The 17,592-nt window shown below is 43.6% G+C and overlaps 1 protein-coding gene and 1 long non-coding RNA gene across 3 annotated transcripts in view; one reads left to right on the top strand and one right to left on the bottom strand.

The window, feature by feature from the left end:
- Window positions 1-16,674, bottom strand: part of ST6GAL1 (ST6 beta-galactoside alpha-2,6-sialyltransferase 1) — a 34,643-nt gene extending 17,969 nt beyond the window's left edge. For both annotated transcript variants that reach the window (XM_025286772.3, XM_025286764.3), the window contains exons 1-2: window positions 16,077-16,674; window positions 7,800-7,897 (exon numbers count right to left, since the gene is read on the bottom strand). In XM_025286772.3, the coding sequence (XP_025142557.3) occupies window positions 7,800-7,897; window positions 16,077-16,674 (696 nt within the window). The remainder of the gene's footprint in view (window positions 1-7,799; window positions 7,898-16,076) is intronic.
- On the top strand, window positions 8,661-16,739 carry LOC112585227. The gene is made up of 3 exons (XR_003109689.2): window positions 8,661-8,813; window positions 9,819-9,915; window positions 16,604-16,739. It is a non-coding gene; the product is annotated as an uncharacterized LOC112585227 (long non-coding RNA).
- The last annotated feature ends 853 nt before the right edge of the window (window positions 16,740-17,592 follow it).

Genomic DNA, 17,592 nt, shown 5'->3' on the forward strand with positions numbered 1-17,592 from the left:
CTCTGATATCAAAAACACTGACAGATGTTATAAGAAGGGAAAATTACAAAATTACAAACTTACATCCCTCATGAACATAGATGCAAAAATTCCTAGCAAATGACCTCAAAGTGTAGACAAAAAATTTTTAAGGTTGAGTGAGGTGTAAGCACTAGTCACAGGTGGTAACTGAGCTGAAATGGGGTGTGAGGTCAGAGAGAGGTTATTTTAAACACAGCTATTTTCCACAAATTAAATACAGGTTTTGAATGTCCCCTTCTCAATTCAGTAATGCCTGCACAGAAAGAATTCCATGCCAAAGATATGCCTTATCTAAACTAGCAGCCCCACACTGGAATATACACCCTTCTGTTTTTCACTGCAGTAAGAAAACAAAATGAGATCTACCCTCTTAACAAATTGTTAAGTGCAAAATACAGTATTATTAACTATAGACACAATGTACAGCAGATCTCTGAAACTTTTTAATCTTGCAGAATTGAAACTTTATACCCATTGAATAGCAATTCCCCATCTGCCCCTCACCTCAGCCCCTGGAAACCACCACTTAACAGTCTGTTTCTATGGAATATTAGCTTCAAAAAAAAGGGAAAAAAAGGAAATTGTACCAAATATGACAATAAGGATGAGCCTGGAGGACATTATACTGAGGGAAATAAAACTGTATGATTCCATTTATATGAGGTATCTTAAAATAGTCAGACTCATAGAAAAAGAATATGCTCTGTTTTTGCACTTCACCTTTACTGGCCTTGTGTGCGTGTGTGTTGGAGAAGACTCTCGAGAGTCCCTTGGATGGCATGGATCAAACAAATCAATCCTAAAGGAAATCAACCCTGAATATTCACTAGAAGGACTGATGCTGAAGCTGAATCTCAGATGTTTTGGCCACCTTGATGTGAAGAGCTGACTCATTGGAAAAGACGCTGATGCTGGGAAAGATTGAGGGCAGGAAAGAAGGGGACGACAGAGGATGAGATAGTTGGATGGCATCACTGACTCAATGATGAGTTTGAGCAAATTCTGACAGATAGTGAAGGACAGGAAAGCCTGGCACACTGCAGTCCACTGGATCACAAAGAGTTGGACATGACTTAGCAACTGACCAACAATAACAGCATGTTGGGGGTGGGGTGTCTTTTTCTCTTCATCCAAAGGGAAGTCCTTATGAGCACTGTTTTCTTCTGCTCTTCCCTCACACTAGGCAGGATCTTGTGGGAACTTATTTGATTGACTGAATGGAATCAGGGTAGCTGGCCCCACACCACAACAGATGAGCTACACAAGGAAAAGAAGACCAAGGGCAGCTCTGACATGGTGAAAACCACTTATGACCTAGAGGTTTGGAGTAAGAAGGTACCCTGAGTCCAATATTATCAAGTCAATCTCCTTCTCTGGCTCTGAAAAATAGCAACGACCTGCTGCTGCCGCTGCTAAGTCGCTTCAGTCATGTCCGACTCTGTGCAACCCCAGAGACGACAGCCCACCAGGCTCCTGCATCCCTGGGATTCTCCAGGCAAGAACACTGGAATGGGTTGCCATTTCCTTCTCCAAGCAACGACCTAGAAAAGCTTAAAAGAAAGTTCAGGGGAGTTAAAATACCACCAGCAAACAAACCTAGATTCAATCCACCTCTACTGCTTATCTCCTACCCAACCTGAGCAACTCCCTTAGACTCTTTGAAGCTAGTTCAGTTCAGTTCAGTTTAGTCACTCAGTCGTGTCTGACTCTTTGCAACCCCATGAATTGCAGCACGCCAGGCCTCCCTGTCCATCACCAACTCCCGGAGTTCACTCAAACTCATGTCCATCGAGTCGGTGATGTCATCCAGCCATCTCATCCTCTGTCGTCCCCTTCTCCTCCTGCCCCCAATCCCTCCCAGGATCAGAGTCTTTTCCAATGAGTCAACTCTTCGCATGAGGTGGCCAAAGTACTGGAGTTTCAGCTTTAGAATCATTCCTTCCAAAGAACACCCAGGACTGATCTCCTTTAGGATAGACTGGTTGGATCTCCTTGCAGTCCAAGGGACTCTCAAGAGTCTTCTCCAACACCACACTTCAAAAGTATCAATTCTTCAGTGCTCAGCTTTCTTCACAGTCCAACTCTCACATCCATACATGACCACTGGAAAAACCATAGCCTTGACTAGACAGACCTTTGTCCTCATATAAAATAATGTTCGGTGACCACACCTCATAGGATTATCATGAAGATTAAATATGATAAGACAAATATGGCCCTCAGATAATGGAGGTATTTGTAAGTGGCACTACCTCATATCTCAAGATAAAGTGAAGTGAAGTGAAGTCGCTCAGTCGTATCTGGCTCTTTGCAACCCCATGGACTGGAGCCTACCAGGCTCCTCTGTCCATGGGATTTTCCAGGCAATAGTACTGGAGTGGATTGCCATTTCCTTCTCCAGGGGATCTTCCCGACCCAGGGATCGAACCCGTGTCTCCCGCATTGTAGACAGACGCTTTACCGTCTGAGCCACCAGGGAAGTCCTGTGATCTGGAAATGCCCTGGGTGAAGTCCAGTCAGCATATGTCCTACTGTGCATGGTTTTCTCTTTCCCAACCTGTACAAGTGTCTCTAAGGAAGCCCTGGGCCCAGCAGGGGCTCAGCTCAGTCTCACAAAACCTTTACACTTAGAGTCACAATTGAATTTATTTAAAGACTCACATTTAGCTAACTATAGCTTTCCCGCTGAATCTCATAACAATACCTGGCATATACTTGCCCAAATAGATCTATGAAATTTCACAGTGTGACACCATTCTCTTATAAAAAGCCATCTTCTCAGTAAGGAACCACCTCTTTGTTTTCCATAGCCTTGTCACAGGCCAGATGCACCTCTCTGCAGGTGAGGAGGCTGGGTGCTGAGCAAACAAACCTGGGCCCAGCTGCCATCCAGAGGAGCTCTCCCTCTGAGAAGAGAATGAGCTGCTCAAAGGCATAATTTACCAAGCCCACAGCTCACAGCTATGCCCCCAGGAACTGTGGGGTGCCAGGTGCAGTCTGTGTGTGATGTGGGGACTCACTTTGCTCAGAAGCAGACACAAAACAGCTGAGATAACCAACCCGGGCAAAAGGCAAAGGAGACTGACTGCCAGCTTCCTCGAAAAGCAAGATGAGAAAGGACAATAACAGAAGGGCATCAGTCACACATCAGTATCACAAGGAGCATGGTCACGCAGCTTCCCGTGACCAGCGCCAAAGGAACAGCCTGGATGTTCAGTGCCACTTACAGCAGGACAGGAAGTAGGGTCAGTGTGTCTGAGGAGGACGGGAAATGCTTTTGTTATGAGTGGACAGGGCACCCTGGGAAGCCAGCCACCCTCTTCTCAGCCCTGGCAGAGGGAGCACAGCCATCCAAAAGTGCAGGACAAATGTCGTCCCTCAGAGGAAAACTATGCATGGTCTGCAGCACGCCCTTTTTCTTTATCAGATTCTGACCACAGAGGAGCTGTCTTACACCTCTTAGTTGTAGCAAACTACAGACATGCTTATTCAACCTTGCCCAGTAGAATTTCAGTTAGATTCCCTCCTCTTCCTGCCTACCTCATGGGAAAAAAGATGAAAAAAAAAAAAAATGAGGTGTTTTTTTTTTTTTTTCCTTTATTCAAATTTTGATACAGTTTTGACTTTTTCTCTGAAGCGGTTATAACATATGCCTGGTTCTCTCCTCATATGAATAAAATAGACACTATCTCTATGAGAGTCATGAGTTTACTTTTTCCTGAAAATTATCCTTTAACTTTCTCCTTCTGCTAGGCACCTCTGAAGCAACCCCAAGCTGGCTGGCATCCCTACTAGGAGCCAAGAAACCCACTAGCCTAGGAAATGAGAGGACACGGAGACTGCGCAGACATGGGCAGGGCTTCATTCTGCATTAGTGACCACAGCCACCCTTTTTTGAGTCCTCACTGCAGCACGCGGGCCTCCGAGTGACCTGCTCCACACTAAGCAGTCTCACTGGATCCTACAAAGACCCTGAACAGTAACTATTTCCCTGTTACAAATAAGGGAACTGAGGCTCAGAAAGATAAAGCAACTTGCTCAAGTCACTCACGCAGGAAGTACTGAGGAAGAAATCGGATCAAGGTCTATCTGGTAATTCTCAGGCAAACTTACCTTGGCTTTATTTATTTTCTTTTATTGAGGTATAGTTGATAAACAATATTATATACTGTTTCAATCGCAGCATAGCAACTATGTTTAAAGTTACTATGAAATGGTGGCTATATTCCCTGCACTATACAATATATCCTTGTAGCTTTTTATTTTGTACCTAGTAGTTTCTACCTCTTAATCCCCTTATTTCACTTAGCATAATATCCTCCAAGTCCATCCACGTTGTTGCAAATGGGAAAATTTCATTCTTTTTTATGGCTGTGTAATATTCAGTTGTGTATATACCACATCTTTTAATTCATTTATCTATCTGGACATCTAGGCTGCTTCCATGTCCTGGCTATGGTAAACCGTGCTGCAGTGAACACTGGGGTGCATGGATCTTCTCACAGCATTGTTTTGGTTTCCTTTGCATGTATACCCAGGAGAGCAATTGCTAGAAATTAAAATTTCAGAATCTTTGAGGATTGAGGTTTAATTCATCACTAAACACCCAGAGGACTTCCCTGGTGGCTCAGCTGGTAGAGAATCCACCTGCAATGCGGGAGACTTGGGTTTGATACCCGGGTTAGGAAGATTCCCTGGAGAAGGGAATGGCTACCCACTCTGGTATTCTGGCCTGGAGAATTCCATGGACTGTATAGTCCATGAGGTTACAAAGAATGGGACACGACTGAGCAACTTTCCAACACCTAGAAGAGATGCCCAAGAACGGGGTAGCCTTCCAAATCCAAGAGAATTTTCAGGCCTCCTCCATGCTTCCTCACATGCAGCTGCCTGCTGACCTGTGGGTCATACCACCTATGAGCAAACATAACTGAATTTCTCTCTGAATCCATGGTCCCAACTTCAAAGTGGTCAGCATGCTTAGAGATCCTGCTCCATTCCTCTGGTTTACTCCATCCTCAATGACAATTTCAAACCTTCTTGGCTCAAACCTCCTCTACTAAAACCTCTCTTCCCCTCACCTCCCTACAAAATGTCTCCTTTTCTCTGTATCCTAACTTTGCAGAGAAAACAGAAGCCCCTTCAGTCTTCCACTACAGATTGCCTCCAGCTACTCCCCTCCCCAGTCCTTCTTCCTTTCTGACCTGCTCCTGCTGGGGTTAATCCTCCACTAGGTTTTGGACCAACCACTCCTACCATTGACTTCACTGTCACCTCTTTTTAGTATATTCAATTTCTGGATCAACTTTTTTTTTCCTCATTGACTTAAATTTGTGTGTATGTGATAAAATATATGTAACATAGGAAGAAAAGCTGTGACCAACCTAGACAGCATATTAAAAAGAAGAGATATTACTTTGCCAACAAAGGTCCATATAGTTAAAGCTATGGTTTTTCTAGTAGTCATATATGGATGTGAGAATTGGACCATAAAGAATGCTGAGTGCCAAAGAATTGATGCTCTTGAACCCTGGTGTTGAAGAAGATTCTTGAGAGAAACTTGGACTGCAAGATCAAACCAGTCAACCCTAAAGGAAATCAACCCTGAATATCATTGGAAGAACTGATGCTGAAGCTGAGGTTCCAATACTTAGGCCACCTGATGCAAAGAACTGATTCATTGGAAAAGACCCTGATGCTAGGAAAGATTGAAGACAGGAGGAGAAGGGGATGACAAAGGATGAGATGATTGGATGGTATCACTGACTTGATGGACATGTGTTTGAGCAAGCTCTGGGAGCTGGTGATGGACAGGCAAGCATGGCGTGCTGCAGTCCATGGAGTCACAGAAAGTTGGACATGACTGAATAACTTAACTGACTGAAGATATACTCTTTTGAGCATTTTTGAGTGTACAGCTCAGTGGCATTAAGTATATTCACACTATTGTACAACCTGGGTTTGTACCACCATCCATCTCTAGAATTTTTTCATCTTCCCAAACTGGAACTCTATATCCATTAAACAACAATTCCTCTTTCCTGCCAGGCCCTGGCAACCACCTATCTCTATGAGTTTGACTACTCCAGGGACCACAGGTATGTGGAAGCATACAGTATTTGTCCTTTTGTGACTGTCTTTCCACTGATTTTTAAACATTCTCAATTCTCTCTAATCTAAAACATGAACAAAAACGAGCCCTGGAACCCTCAACTCTCTCTCCAACTATTGCTCTATTTCTCTCTGCCCTTCAGAACCAGAATTCTTGAAGGAACTCTCTGTATTTGCCATCCTCCACCTATCTCACTTCTCCTCATACTCCAGTCTGGCTTCTGGCATTATCACTCTCCCTTCATCACCTAGCTATTGCTGAGGCCAACAGTGACCTCCATTTTGCTAAGGAGAGAATGATGCTTTTCAATCTTCATCTAAATTAGCCTTTAAGCAGAATCTAATGGCGCTGACATCTTTCTTACTGTTCTCATTGCCCAAAGCTCCTGCATGGACTTTTCTTCTCTTTACACCTCTCCAGTGCTCTCATTTGGTCCCACTGTTTGTTGCCACATAGAAAGAGAAGATTTACAAATCCTCATCTGCAGTCCAAACCTTCCCACTGACCTCCAATCTCATTTGCACAACTTGACCTCTCTTCACAGATACATAAAAAGCAGCTCAGATCAAGCATATCCAGAAGATATATATTTCTTTATCTCTGCCCCCCTCTCTGACCAAGCCCCTCACAACCCAAAACATCTCCAATACTCTTTCCAGTCTCAGTGACTCTAGCTGGCCAGTTACACAAGCCAGAAGCCCAGGTGCATCTGTGGCCTCCTCCCTTCACCTCTCACACTCAACCCCACATAGAGCCTATCATCTGCACACATGGAATAGCTCTCAAATCCATCATTTCTCTCAGTCACTTGCATGTCCACTCTGGTACAAGTGCCAGCATTTCTAGTCCACATGATTGTAAGACCTCTTAAACGTGTTTTGCCATCCACTGGACCCACTGTACCCACTGCATCTACTGCAGTGATCACTGGAAGCCAGGGATGTTTACAAAATGCAGGTGTAAGCATGCGTCAAAGAAGAAGACAAGCACCGTGGCCAAGCTCCTTCTTATCTTCAGCCTCGTCCCCCTTTACATGCCCCCACCCCACCCCCCGAGACTCTCACCTCTTCCTGGGTCCTGGTGCCCCCCTGTCTCCTTCCACACAGGACCTTCCCCAGGCCATTGCCTCTCCCCACACTTCTCACCATGACCCCTTACTCCTCCTGCACAGCGAAGACACCTCCTTGCTATTCCTGATTTCCCTGTCTAGGGACACCTCCCCTTTCTGGGTTCTGGTGGCATCTTGACCCTTTTCCTTGTAGTTATCTGTTGTAACTTTACATTTGTTTGTATAACTACTGGACTGTATCTGTAAGTTACATGAGAGCAGGGCTGAGTCTGATTCACTCACCAATGTACCCTCCACAGCCACCTCAGTTCTGCACACGTAAATATCAGAGTAGATAACATTGACACATAAATGCCAGCCACTGCGTGCTTTGTGTGGATCTTCTTACTCCTTCGTCACAACCCCGTGAAGACACTATCATTCTCCCCTCTTCAGAGAGGCAGGAGTAACATATGCACAACTCTTTAGCTCACAAAAGGCAGAGCTGGTTTCGATGGCAGACAGGCTACCTGCAGAGTCTCTGTACTGATGGCTACACCCTACTCAGCGCCACCCATGTTTGTGGAAGGATGTATTTCTGCACAGAAGAAGTTTTACCTGAGAGTTTACCAGACGAATGGTGGTTTTCGTGCCCACGTCTTGTTGGTATTTGACTGTGGGTGCCCCATTAAACCTCAGGACTGCATCGTGATCATCTAGAAACCACAAGGAAACAACACATCAGCAGTGATGACAGTGTGAACATCAGCGATATGAGGAGAGAGAGAAGGTCTGGAGGGAGAGAGGGCAGAAGGAAGAGGAGGGCCAGGGAATAATACTTCCCAATCTTTTTGTCCTCATGGTACTCAGGGGACAGTGACTGTATTTGTATGGCACAGTCAGGTCAGGTTCACAGGCAGAGATCACCAGCTGTCTGCCCAGCCACTGCGAAGGCTAAAGAGGTCCGTACGTTGGTGTTCCTGAAACCCATTCAGTGACGCACAGGGGCAACGTGGACAGGGCCAGTGCATTACTCCCAGTGAATCACTATTCCAGTTACCAAAGGAGCAAACCAGACATTCTCTTGGTATTACCAGTAGGTCATACTTCTATCCTTATCAGAAAATCAAAGATCCTACCATAAGCTTGGCTTAATCCACAAGTGCCGAGTATCCCCATGGCACTCTGAAAAGCTGGCTGGGCATAGCACACAACAGCTCCCTAAGTGTTCCCTTTAGGAATCCAAGCCCCTGGAGGGGTCACAAACCTGGGTGCTGGACGAGATGGAACGAGAAGTCATAGAGCTAAACTAAACCCCATATTTTCTATTAAAAAAAAAAAAAGCTCTTTGTAAGGAACAAAATCTTCAATCCAGCCAAGATCAAGTAGACCATCTTTTAAAAAATCTACTCACTCCCCAGCTCTCATTCTCTGTCCTTGTAGCTGTTCAAGCAGTGTTTGGAAGACTAGGAGCAGATTCTCTATCTACAATGATCAATCTGATGGGGGAAGGAACTGATGACTTCTAAGATCCATTTTAACCTGGAGCCTCTGATCCTATGAGAGCTCCTTTCAAGTTTACGTGATCAAACAAGCTTCAGTTCACCACTGAAATCTGCACAGGATTTAGAGGTCAGTCCAAATCTCTGTTCAATTTCTTTCCATGAGGGATTGATTTTGGATGGTTCATGCAAAAAGGTGGCATCAGGAGAAGAAGGGTAGGAGTGGATTTTGGCTCAATATAAGTGGGTCTAAAGGAGAATATCCACAGAATTAAGGGATGAAAGCCTCCCTCTTTTTGTATCCCTACACCCCAGCAATCTAGATATCTCATTCATAAAAACAACCTTATCCTCAATCCTAGGGAAAAAATTTTTATCAAAATGGTTTAAAAGTTACATTGTTTTATACACGCACACACACACACACACACACACACACAACTATGTATAAAATAGATAGCTAGCTGTATAATACAGGGAATTCAGCCCAGTGCTCTATAACAATCTAGATGGGTGGGATGGGGGTTGGGGATAGGATGGAAGCACAGGAAGAAGGAGATATATGTATAAAAAAAGCTGATTCACATTCTTTTACAGCAGAAACCAATACAGCATTGTAAAGCAATTATCCTCCAATTAAAAATAAAATTTTTTATAAAGTTACATAAGATGTTCATAGTCTAGACATTATCAGATAACAAGACAGGCACAGAGAACCACAAATGGAGCAGCAAGTTTATCTTTAGATAACTCAGATTGCAATCAGTTTTGCTGAAATTAACCACTGGTTTCAAAAGTGACCAGCAGTAGCCATGCTAGAAATGCTGATCCATTAGAAACTTCCCTCAGTCAACTTTCCCATCTCACAGGTGAATAAATTATTAATCTGAGAGTCCCAATAGATAAGAATGGCAAGCTCAAATGCAGTCATTGAGAATCAAATAAAAGGACTATTTACAGAGTTGTGGGTGGAGTTTAATGATGTAGAAATCAAACAAGGAATGGGACCATGCCCTGGGGTTGGATACGGCAGGGAACCCCACCACTACACTGCAGGTGGCAGGAGGCCACCTGGCAGGAACCTCAGAGGGAATCATTACACAGCCTCTCTTTCTTCCTCTCCTCTGACCTCCAGGCCTGGAAGGAAAAGGAAGCAAGCAGGACTCAGAGAACCTGAAAGGGACTGAAACTTTTAGTCAAGGAAGAGAAGCAATCTGCATTCATTCTAAAAGGTGAGATGGGATGGGGAAGGGGTTGGGGGAGGAGACAGATACTCCGCCTCACTCTCCTCCTTCTTAGTCTCAGATTTGTGCCAGTGCTTCCACTATCTCAGTCATTCAGTCATGTCCAAGTCTCTGCAGCCCCTTGGACTATTATAGCCCACGAGGCTCCTCTGTCCATGGGATTTCCCAGTCAAGAATACTGGAGTATGTTGTCATGCTCTTCTCCAGGGGATCTTCCCAACCCAGGGACTGAACCCACATCTCTTGTATCTCCTGCATTGCAGGCAGATTCTTTACCACTAGCACCACCTGGGAAGCCCGCTTCCTCTGTCTAGTTCCAAATGAAAGCCAAAAGGGCAAGAATGCCCAGGTGACACAGTCTACATTTCTACTTCCCAGGAAAGGGTGGAGCATGGGTTTGGAGTGGCAGATAGAGAACACCCAGCACAGGAGGCTTGGGATAGGCCCCTGGCTGACCATGAGAAAGGAGAATGTTTTTGTTCCTTCAATAAATACTGATTAAACACCTACTCTCTGCCTGGCATTGGAGACAATGGTTGTGAGCAAGAAATCAAGGTCCTTGCCCTTAGAGACTTTGAAATCCACTGTAAAGAGAAAGGCAATAAATAAGCACAACAACCTATATTCAAGATAACTACAGATTGTGATCAGTACTGTGGCACAAAAGTAACCTATAATGGAAAAGAATCTGAAAAAATATACATATATATGGAAAGGGTCCAGGAAAGTAAATTCCAGCCAGAGGACACAGCAGTGTCAAGACCCTAAGGAGGGTAAGGACTTAACTGGGAACAAGTGAATGAGGGAAAGAAAAAAGAAAGGATGCAGTGGAAGAGACTGGAAAAAAGCAAACCATGCAGGCTGTGGTATGAAGGTATGAAGTTTGAATTTTATTCTAAGATTTAAAAAAAAATTCGAAGAAGAAAACTTTAAAACAGACCACTAAATCTAAGCTCATAAAAAAAGGGATTAGATTCTTATTTGTCAAACTGTCCTTTGCTATTGCTATTGAAGACTAAAAAACTTTCAGTCTCAAATAGGTCTTCAGGAAATCACCAGGAGAAATCCACAGCTGCTGGGTCCACGTATAATAACTCCAAATAGCTAGAAATTATGGTGAAAGAAATTTTATCACTACTTGGACCAAGTATTTTTTTATATTTTCCAATGAGCTTAATGAATCATATAACCATGTATGGAAGACCATATTCTGATTCCGACTAGGAAAACTAGATATGACACAGATTGGGGTGGGCAAACTATGGCCCACAGAGTAAATGTGACCTGCCTTATCTTTGTAAATAAAGTTTTATTGGAACATAACCAGATACATTCATTTATTACTGTCTGTGGTTGATATTCAGGCGGTAAAGAATCCGCCTGCAATGTAGGAGACACGGGTTCGATCCCTGGGTCAGGAAGATTCCCTGGAGAAGGCAATGGCAACACACTCCAGTATTCTTGCCTGGATGCCTGGAGAATCCCATGGATAGAGGAGCCTGGCCATCTACAGTCCATGGGGTCACAAAGAATCAAACATGACTGAGCAAATGAGCATGCACGCACGTGGTTGATTTTGCACTAAAATAGCAGTCATTTTAAGAGACACTGTATGTCTTCAAAACAAAAAATATTTGCCATCTGGCCCTTTATAGGGAAAGTTTGCTGAACCCTGATATAAACAATCATGCTGTCTGAGCTACTCAATATCCAAGGGTGTCTTCCCAGTCATCACTCTACCCAGGAACTCCATCTGTCCAAAAATATGCCCAAACTCTACCCACTTTTGCCTTCCATCATGTGGTACACCTGCTTCACTTCAGCCTTTCCTACTGGTCCTTCTGATTTTTTCTTTTTTTTTTTGTTTGTCCCTGTTATTTCCTTGCCCTTCAAATGTAAACTTTGCTTTAGGTTTTCTCATCAATCTTCTTTTCTGGATTACAACTATCACCTTAAAACAAATGACTCTTAATCTCCCACCCTTACACTTCCCTGGAAGCAAATATCCAACTGCATAGATACCCACAAACACTTTAGACTTAGAACATCCAAAATGGAACCTGTCTTCCTCCAGAAGAATGCTCTCTGCTGATATAACATAGCCTGCTCCCAGGCCAGAGACCCTGGCTTCTATCCCTACCAATTAGACTCAGGGTCATGTCTAATTAGAACCAAGTTCTGTCTCTTCTACCTCACCATGCCTCTCAAGTCAAACCTTTTCTTCCCACCACCACCACCACTGCTCAACAGGCCTGGCACTTCCCATTGGATGTGGCAATAGTCCCTAACAGCAGAGAGATTAGATTGCAATCCCCTGAGACAAGGAGACCCAGAGACATATGAAACCTCTCTGAAACACACATGATCCCAACACTTGCTTGCTCAAAACCTTCTAGGCCTCTCCATGGCTTAAAGAACCAAATTCAAAGTCCTTATTATGACGGTCAACTTCCTCTAAGAACTGAACCCTGACTACCCTTCCGACCTCATTTCTCAGCCCTCTTCACCCTGTGAGACCCTACCTCCCAGCCAAACAGGGTTATTTGTGATGCTTAAACATGCTCTGCACTTTTTTTTTCCACGCAGCCTTCGCTTCTTACTTTTGTCTCAGAATGCTCTTCTCCTCTCTTCTAGGAGAGAAAATCAGAAGAATATGAAGTTATTATTTTAACCTGACAAGGGATTCATTCATTATTATAAAACTACAATCACCATGGGGCACAAAAGAAGAGTTTAGGCTAAGTGTGGGGGCCTTGGAGTCAAACACCCCAGTTTCAAGTCCCAGTCTACTATCAACCAGCTGTGTAAGCTTTCTGAGTGTTAATACTTGGCTCATCAGTAAAACGGGGACAATAATTGTACCTACCTCGTGGGATTACTGGGAGGATTAAAAGAGCAAGGCTTGTTACTCACACAGCAGTTGCACCATACGTGTTACTCCTATTAGTTATAATATTTGTTAAGTGTGCTACTGCTTGAAATGAATATTCAAACAAATCTAAGATACTTTACATGTGTATGTATCAAAAACAATTAAAAATTACTATGCCCACTGTTGGCTGGTTTGTGGGACTGCCAGAGACACAACACATTGTTACAGTTCCTCTGATAAACAGTTTTGTAATGCCCCAGAAAAAGAGCCCTAAAACATATGTTACTTTGGTCTTCTAGCCCCACTCCTGAGGGTATTTCCCCTTTGGAGGGCAGTAGTAGTCACTTACGGAGAAGGCAACGGCACCCCACTCCAGTACTCTTGCCTGGCAAATCCCATGGATGGAGGAGCCTGGTGGGCTGCAGTCCATGGGGTCACTAGGAGTCGGACACGACTGAGCGACTTCACTTTCACTTTTCACTTTCATGCATTGGAGAAGGAAATGGCAACCCACTCCAGTGTTCTTGCCTGGAGAATCCCAGGGACGGGGGAGCCTGGTGGGCTGCCGTCTATGGGGTCGCACAGAGTCGGACACGACTGAAGTGACTTAGCAGCAGCAGCAGCAGCAGCAGTCACTTAAGTTATCTGCACAAAACTCATTAGCAGTACTACGTTTAAGAGCAAACAATTTGAAACTATTTGATATATTCAACAGTTGGGAATAAGCTGGACAAATTCCAGATGTGATGGGAAGGCTGTGGGCCTGGCAAGCTCAGAGGCCTTTAACAGAAGGCCTTTCCTCTCGCTTTCCTCTTTGTATTCTAAGTTCCTACTTGGTACTGTTGATGAATCCATGAGGGAATAAAAGAATACATGAATTAATTTCTTAACATATTTGTTAGACTAAATGCCCAAGGGAAATACCCAATAAAAGGCAGAACATTTGAAGTCTAGCACACGATTTTTGTTCAGTTCAATTCAGTCGCTCAGTTGTGTCCGACTCTTTGCAACCCCATGAATCACACAGCACGCCAGGCCTCCCTGTCCATCACCAACTCCCGGAGTTCACTCAGACTCATGTCCATCGAGTCAGTGATGCCATCCAGCCATCTCATCCTCTGTCATCCCCTTCTCCTCCTGCCCCCAATCCCTCCCAGCATCAGAGTCTTTTTCCAACGAGTCAACTCTTTGATTGACTCTAACGATTTTTGTTAGATCTCAGGATCAAAGTCCTTCCATGAAATCACATATTTGAAATGATAACTGCAGTCTATAGAAAAAGATTATTTTAAAGTTTAGTTAAACCCCTCCAATGTTTTATGAAGTACATAAAAATAAAGATTATAGTTCCAATTCATGGAAGTATTAGGTTCTACCTGAAACTTCAACACAGTTCCAGCCAGGCAGGCAATAGTGACTTGAAGAAGAGGATAAGCTAACACCTGGAATATTCTAAACATTACCATTAAAAGAAAATTTGGGGAAGGAAGAAAGAAATCTAGTTCCATTATAGATGAAATAAAAACCAATTACATTTAGCTTCTAGAAAATGAAGTCCAAAAGAAACCAAAAAAGCAAAAGCAAAAGTTGGGGTGGGGTTGGTTATCTTGGCAGCTTTTATTCCCAAGTGCTGCCCATTTGGGGAAGTATAAAATATGATTTCATCACTTCTTTCTGCTCTAGAGAATCTAATTTGGGTCTACTTTTCTTCTTTTGAAAGCCTGTGCTCAGTTTCAGACCATTTTTCCTGGCAGTCATATGAAGGAAATAAAAAAGGAGACATATGACCTCACCTGCTCCAGTACCTTCCAGGGCCTGACAGAAGAGCTAGGCTTCCTGTGCTTTGCTTTCTTTAGCATAATTCATTTCACAATCATGGAAAACACATTCTCTCAGAACAATCGAACTAAGGCATGTTAAGCAAATCCATAGTGCTGTGCTATATCCATGTTTCTGGATCAACTTTCTACTTTTTTAAGTTTATTTCTATTGAAGTATAGCTTTTTTTTATTTTTTTATTAGAAGATAATTGCTTTACAATGTTGTGTTGATCTCTGCCGTGCAACAGCACAAATCAGTCATAATTTTATATATCTATATATATATCTATATATCTCCCCTCCCTCTTGAGCCTCTGAAATATAGCTGATTTACGATGTTGCATCAGCTTTATGGGTATTGCACAGTGAATCATATACATACACACACACCCCATATACATATATATGCATGCTACATCACTTCAGTCGTGTCCAACTCTGTGTGACCCTATGGACCGTAGCCCACCAGGCTCCTCTGTCCAAGGGATTCTCTAGGCAAGAATACTGAAGTAGGTTGCCATTTCCTCCTCCAGGGGATCTTCCCAACCCAGGGATCAAACCCCAGTCTCTTATTCCTCCTGTACTGGCAGGCAAGTTCTTTCCCCTCCTGGGAAGCCCATGAAATATATATATATAATTTTTTTCAGATTCTTTTCCCTCATAGGTTATAAAATATTGAGACTAGTTCCCTATGTTATACAGCAGGTTCTTGTTTATCTCTTTCATATAGTGTATATGTTAACCCTAGTTTGTCTATCTTAATGAACTATGAAAAATTTCAGGAAAAGCAAATTTATATATTCTCATCAGTGATTTTTAACGATTTTGGGGGTCACAGACCCCTTTGAGATACAACAGAAAGCTATGGACTCTCTCTTTGGAACAACGCAGGCTGAATTATACAAATACGCACGTTAAACACACATAAACAGCACATAGTTTTTATATGATTGTAGGGATTTGTGAACCTCCTGAAGTTGGTCCAGAATCCCCAATTAATTCCTTTCAAAGAGCAAAACTAAAAATTAGTTAGGTCATTGAGGCCAAAAGAGATTATTAGTTGCTAATTAATCAGTAAATTATAGAATTTCAGAACCTGAAGATAAAGTAGAGATCTATGCTTTAAATATTTTTAAATGTTAATGCAGTGTTTTCCTTCTTGGTAGCAAAGGAACTTTCTTTTCAAACAAAATTTTCTGTAGGACACCAGTATTTAAAATGGATCAAAATAGAGCTATTCGAATTAATAAAGCTGCTGGAAGACTGGATCCCCATTCTCTCCATTGCCCCCCTTGCCACCTCTGACTCGTGAAGCACATCTGAGAAACACCAACTGGGCTTCTCCACCAGTCCACGAGCCATACTGGGACTGCTAGTCCCCACCCCTGTCCACGTGCCTAGATGGTCCAAATGAGCACTGGCCACTCAGATAACAGTCTCTACACAGCAGAACCCACCTATTTCTCGGCCCAGCCGGGAGGACTTCAGAGATCCTGCTGAAGAGACCACAGCACACCTGCCCCATGGCCCAGCCTTGGTCCTAATGTCCTCCTGAGGCAGGTAGCCCTCCCAGTCAGAGGTGTTGAAGGGAAAATCTGTGGCCTCTATCATTGAAATGTTGACGTGGTCCCGGAGGTGGCAAAGCAGGGCCTCTGCGCTGAACTTGACCCCGGGCCCCGGCCCCTTATACGTCACTTTGTACTTGTTCATGTTCAGATAATTCTTCCGGATAGTTTGCAGCCTGGGGGCAAGGTTTTTGGAGGAGCTGTCCTTGTCCCACACCTGGAAGGTAGCCTTCAACTTGGCCTTGGGACCACCGGGTGCCTGGATGTTCCTCTGGGGGTTGTGGGTGCTGCTGGAGGACACAGGTTGGGAACTAGAGCTCACGGCCACTTTCTCCAGGCCCTGCAACACCTGGTATTCCTTGTTTTGCAGTTTAAGGAACTCATAGTAATTCCCTTTCTTCTTTTCCTTCCACACACAGATGATGGCAAACAGGAGAAAGATGAGCACACAGCAGCTGAAGAATTTTTTCTTCAAGCTGGTGCGAGTCATAATGAAAGATGTGTTCAAGGAAACCACGCTGTTCTGAGCAGGAAAATATGCCTAAAAAAAAGACAAGGCAGAAAGTGATGTAAAGAACAGCCAAAAGTAATGACGAGCTAAACAATGGCTTTAGAGTGACGAGAACTGAATTCCAGCCCATGCCTATCTCCCATTTTCAGCAAGCCTCCAAAATAAAAAAAAAAAATCACCCTCAGTTTGGGCTTGAAATGTAGAAAGTCATCCTCAGACACTCTCATCTTCCTCTCTGAGCCAATGAGCACTCTATGGACTTACCCACCACACCTTTGTACTCCCTGAATCTTAGTTTCCTGTCGTCTCAGTCTGGCTTCCTGATTACTCTCTGAGCTTCCTGAGGTCGAGAACCACAACTTATACACTCAGTTCCTAGGGCCTCACACTATTTGTTCAAGGAAGGCATACATGCTTGAAAAACTAAAAGAGAACAGCAGAGCAGGCTGACGTGTCTATGTCACAGGAAGCCAAACTCCATAAAAAGGCCTGGCCTCCTTTTAAAATTGCCAGGAAGAGACCTCTCACCATAAATGGTGTGGTAGGTGCACAGTGCATTTCTCTAAGGGCTCTGGTGCTAGATTCCTGTGCGAGAAGAAAGCCAAGGGTTAGCTTCACAATAGAACATTCAGGTTTATGGAGTTCTGCATGTGGCAGGAAACTGACTCTCCTCATAGCAGAAGATGGGATCTCCTAACAAGATAACAGATATGTGACCAGTTAAGGAAATGAAAACAAAAATGCATTAAGCACATAGGAGGTTATTTCATTTAATTTCATCATAAACCAGAGGGCATCATGATACACAATATCAGTGAGCACCATGTTAATAATAACCTAACATGAAGGGCATCTCCAGAGCTGTGCAGAAAAGCCCTAACCATCACCAACCATGAT

The sequence above is a fragment of the Bubalus bubalis genome, chromosome 1 (assembly GCF_019923935.1).
Source record: "Bubalus bubalis isolate 160015118507 breed Murrah chromosome 1, NDDB_SH_1, whole genome shotgun sequence".
NCBI classification, from domain to species: domain Eukaryota; kingdom Metazoa; phylum Chordata; class Mammalia; order Artiodactyla; family Bovidae; genus Bubalus; species Bubalus bubalis.